We start from the raw sequence: 4,972 nt of genomic DNA, 5'->3' as shown, positions 1-4,972 counted from the left end.
ATTTCTTTGTGCATAACAGTGAAAGAGAACACCCTAAGGTACCAATATATAAATTCGTAATATTTATTTTAGTAAAGGAAATATATTTAAATATCAAAAGAACTCTGTTCTCTATCTGTGGCGTGAGGCAGCTGAAACATGGCATTGTCACTATAATGACCCAGGTTCAAACCTGGTAAACATGTAACCTTGGATTATAAGTTGGCTGAGTTTAATATGATTCATACAAAACTTAATTCATATAAATCATATGATATTTTAAGCAAAAGATAAAAATAGATACACCTATAAAATTTAGTAGAAGAGGGACAATGGCATAAAATAACAGTCTTCAAAATGTATACATCAATAACAGTCGATGTAAATGCCAGTCATCTTATCCAAGAAGACATGTAATTTTTATGTGACACCATAAAAATGCAACATTCCATAAGACAGAAAAACACAACTAAAAACTGACTGTGTGACATAAGACATGCATCATCGAAGAAACTCTTCCAAAGCCAGATGGAAATGCTCAATATAGAAAACCACCATGCAATGCAATGGGAGAAAAGGCTTCTTTCTACACCAATTTACACATGAATTTAGGAATTTATCCAGGTTAAGATCCATTGAATACAAGGTACAATGGTATTTATGTTTTTTCTCTAAACCAAGGGATACAATAATCTACATATATTTTATAAATGGGATGAGAAAAGGCTTCTTTCTACACCAATTTACACATGAATTCGGGAATTTATCCATGTTATGGTCCATTGAATACAATGTACAATGGTATTTATGTTTTTTCTCTAAACCAATGGAAAATTATCACTAACTGTAGGAGCGTTCAGGCCATTGCCTCAAGGTGGTAATTGGGATCTGTTATATACTAAAACTACGAAGAGATCTTGATCAAAAATGCAATTCCATCTTAAGATTCTTCTGAGGCTACATTGGACTGCAATTTCTAAATCATCCTCCATCTCCCGCGATAGATACCAACGGAAAGGGAAACATTAATGTTCATGCCATCAACCATGGAATCTGACAAATTTTAAAAATAATCGTTGCTGTCAAGGCCTGATAATCAGCAGTACTTCCTTTTTCTAAACTTGGGGTTGAGGATCAGCTGCGAGCTGTGTTTGATTGCACATTTTTCTGAAATGTCCTAACCAGAATTGTGGAGTGCAATGCTAATGTCGAAAACAAGTTATTATAATCTGATTGTATTCTTATCTTATTTTCTGGTAATCTGTTACCATGACATGGCATTATACTGATAATTGATGCATAACATGCGCAAGAGGAACCGAGAGAAAAGAACAATACAACTATGCACATGCACTGATTAGTAATCTTATCTTAAGAGCTGCTCTTACAAGTCTAATAGTATGGATATCCTACAACATTCAGAAATGAGCTTGATACACAGCAGGACTTGCAACAGAAGGCACATAACAATCATTTATAAACCTGCAACTGAAGCAAATGGTGGATAAGAGTAAAAATCAAAAGCTATTTCCTCACTATCAAGAATTGGCCTTCATTTGTATTCTTTCAACATTAAACAGAATTATATGTAGACATTTAATAACATAAAAGTAGGGCCGTATATATACCTCTGCAAACTCACACGACATTGTGGAAATAATACACGAAGAAAGCAGAAATTAAACGACGGGATTCCAATTATTCAAGCATTTACAGTGTAAAATTAGCATACTGACCAGAACTTGGACCAAAATGTTCCAAAATGTGCCATATGGATTTGGAATGACCATCAAAAGATGATATTAGACATCTAAACCCAAAATTTTCCAAATCAAAGGCGAAGAGATAAATCCAGCTTGGAAATATCATCCTGCGGTTTTAAATAAAACGCATTTGAAGAAGTGTCATGATTCTGAGTATGGTATGACCCCCCTTCTTGACTCTGTTGTTGCATCCGTCTGAAGCTTCCTGGCCAACAAAAACTAGCTGGTTCCTCGTGGAGGAAAGGGTTAGCTCCCAAAATTCTACCTGCACCAAAATTATTATTTTCAAATCTAGCTACTCCACCCCTGTTACCCACTATCATCCTGCTGCTACCCATATCTTCCATAACATATTTCCCAACCGCTGGGTGCTGTTCTATAGGAGGCCTTGACCATCCATGGTGGCTCAGAGGCAAACTGGGCTCCGCATAAGGTGGCTTGTGAATCAATGAATGTGCTTTTATGCCTAGGGATCGGTTCATTTGGCCTGTAGCTGATTCTGTAGAGCCATGGAGAGGCAGGGATGCCATGCTTATGTACCTGTGTTGAAAAGCCCCAATTCTTTGCCCCCTCTTTGCCAAGGTGCGTTCTCGCTTGTGAGCATTCTGATGGCCTCCTAATGCCTGCGAGCTGTAGAATTTTCTCTGGCAGTAATTACAGGAAAAAACTCGAGGCTCAGAGCCTTGCGCTGACAATGAAGAAGATTCAGGGTATGTGGTAGGATGGCCGAGTTCATTGCTGGATTCCAGGGGCCCTTTGGTATCCACTGATGCATCATGCTCATTTTCTGCTTCTTCTGTATGATTACTTTGACCAAAATAATCGATGAAATTTGAGGTTTGCAGATCCTTTCCTTCTCGAACAGTACCTCCTCCTTCATCATCATATCCGATGGTCAGATTTAGCGAAACCTCTGAAGTTTCCTCCAACTTGAAGTCCTCTGTAGAAGACTTCTCCCTAGATTTGGGTGCGTTCTCCTGGACCTGGAACATATAGTGGGGTTGGTGCTGCTGCTGGGAAAACAATGATGATTCGAGACCAGCAGAAACATTGGAGGCTGATAATTGCTGGCTGATAACCGACTCCTCTGAGAAGTAACTCTCACTTCCTTCCAAATCAATGCTACAATTTTTCATAATATTCATCATATGCTTATGCGTGCTTGCATCTACATTTTCCCATCAAAAAGCTCTAGCCCTCGCAAAATAAAGGCTGAAATCAAACTAGGCAGGTACTTTAGCGTGCCGTCCCTCCCATATCTCTTACGGTTGCAACCCACCCTTGAACTCTGCATCCATTCAAAAGATATCTTTATAACCCATCAAAATCTAGATCAAGTTAACAAACAAAATTACAAGTCTATATGCACAACCTGAACATTAATATCAAAATTCAAAAGCAAACTCTGCTCACGAAAAGCAAAAGTCAGGAAGTGGGTCAGAACAATCTAAGTTAGAATCGCAAATTGAAGTAAAATTAAACGCTCATGCTCTGGGTTGGAAGAGTCATAAATGGGTCAGAGGTGATCAGGAGCAGTAATAATTTGGATAGAACAGACAGGCAGGCAGCCTTAACACCTTCAAAGTTGAAAGTTACTAGTCCGGTGAAGTCCAACCAACCATACAATATAAATTTTCTTCTCAGCAAACAGCCAAACAAATGGGGGACCATCGCCGACTAGTCTGTGTCAATAATTTGCCCACTTTAGACGGCATTGCCTAAATAAGTCTTCCTATAGATATCTAATCTTGGTGGGTGGGGTTGTGGTCCAGACGTAGAAAGGTAGGAGTTTACCACCACTGGCCACTTTCGATTCTCAGCGCAATCAGTATAGCTCCACCTGATAACTGCAAGCCCAGGAAATTGACCCCACTCCCACCCCTGCCAGAGGCCACAGAAAAACACAGGAGCGGGACAGTTTCTGCAATGATAGTTGTCTAATTTTTTCGCTTCGCTCCCTAAAAATTTATCGAGTTTCAAGTTCACTTATTTTACACCCCTGCAAAATCTAATGCACTAAAACAGAAATCTGCAAAACAAAACGATCTCTGTGGATCTGAAATCTGATTTATGTTTGTCATTGTCTAAGAATCAAAAATGCTGAATCGAATTTAATGGAAATTCATTGAAAACTGATTCGAAAATAAATGTAATAAAAGAGCAATACATCAAACGCCAACTGCCCAAGTACACGAACAATAAATTACACGGACACCTAACAATTCAACTTTCCCTGTCTGGCAGAAACGCCGCCATGTAGGATATCCTTGGACCGCCAGGGATATAGTTCTTCCATACCCCAGAGGTTTTGAGGGTCTCTGAATCGACCCCGAACCCCCAAAATTTGTAACCGACCTGCAACTATTCCAGATTTGGAATATTTACTTCTCCCGATTTCGACGAAAATGAAACTGCTTTGAAATGCATCTAACTTTGATTTTAACATAAAACGAAATAACTGACATAAAATTAAATTTGTGTCGGCGTTTACGACTGAGCAACGCCAAAAGGTGGGAGGGAGCCATAAAAGATGACCAGTATAGTATTATGGCAAAAGATCGCCACCTAGATAGAAATAACAGCGGCAAAAACATACCCTTGCACAGACAAAAACGCTGCATTTTGGGCGGATTTGTACAATGCTTGGCTAAAATCGTTGCAATCGTCTAATATAAACGAATAATATAATAATCCAAAGGCCCAATGGGTCTTACTTGAGGAAGATGGTCCCATGGCAGAGAAGGGCGAACAGGCAAGAAATGGCGATGGTCACTTGCATCTGCAGAGGCCGAAGCAGGCAACAGGCGTTCTCTGTCAATTGGGCCGCCTGCTGCAGATTTCTGACGACTGACAAACACGGGAGGAAAAAAAAAATAATATGAGCTGCAGCAATCAGGGAAGCCTAGTGCTTGGGCGGTGGCGATGACAAACTATAGATAGATAGATGCCGCGCAGGGGATTCGAACGGGTGACCATTTGCGTAAAGGGGAACATATCCATCCAGCAGAAGGCAACATTGAGGACAAAACCACAAGAACCCAAGAAAATAAAGGCCGCCCAATTCTGCGTCAAATGTCTTGACAATCCCACTAACTGGTGGATGCAACATCCCAAGCTGTTATTCTATTCCATTTCCAACCATGTCATATGATGATGCGGATTCCATACTCTCCCTTCCTTGTACTATTCTTCTTATCATTATCACTCCCTCGTCTTCTTTTGTCAAAAGA

At 39.8% G+C, this 4,972-nt stretch overlaps 1 protein-coding gene across 3 annotated transcripts; it reads right to left on the bottom strand.

Moving 5' to 3' along the window:
* Positions 1-1,648: 1,648 nt before the first annotated feature.
* Positions 1,649-4,803, bottom strand: LOC149240698 (uncharacterized). 3 transcript variants are annotated; one of them, XM_089373774.1, is made up of 2 exons: positions 4,457-4,803; positions 1,649-3,030 (listed from the first exon to the last, which is right to left on the bottom strand). In XM_089373774.1, the coding sequence occupies exon 2, from the start codon at positions 2,888-2,890 to the stop codon at positions 1,811-1,813; it is 1,080 nt and encodes a 359-aa protein (XP_089229900.1). In that variant the 5' UTR covers positions 2,891-3,030; positions 4,457-4,803; the 3' UTR covers positions 1,649-1,810. The 3 variants fall into 3 exon arrangements, with proteins under 3 accessions (XP_089229900.1, XP_089229901.1, XP_089229902.1); XM_089373775.1 differs by lacking the exon at positions 4,457-4,803 and adding an exon at positions 4,339-4,415; XM_089373776.1 differs by lacking the exon at positions 4,457-4,803 and adding an exon at positions 3,115-3,130.
* Between the last annotated feature and the right edge of the window lie 169 nt (positions 4,804-4,972).

This window comes from Pinus tabuliformis, chromosome 8 (genome assembly GCF_031772625.1).
Source record: "Pinus tabuliformis cultivar Carrire ecotype Pingquan chromosome 8, CPIR1, whole genome shotgun sequence".
Taxonomy (NCBI): domain Eukaryota; kingdom Viridiplantae; phylum Streptophyta; class Pinopsida; order Pinales; family Pinaceae; genus Pinus; species Pinus tabuliformis.
This window is presented reverse-complemented; position numbering and strand designations above follow the sequence as displayed.

What these genes read in the sequence shown, in the direction of transcription:
- LOC149240698 (XM_089373774.1), bottom strand. Translation starts at nt 2,890, where the DNA reads ATGATGAATATTATGAAAAATTGTAGCATTGATTTGGAAGGAAGTGAG.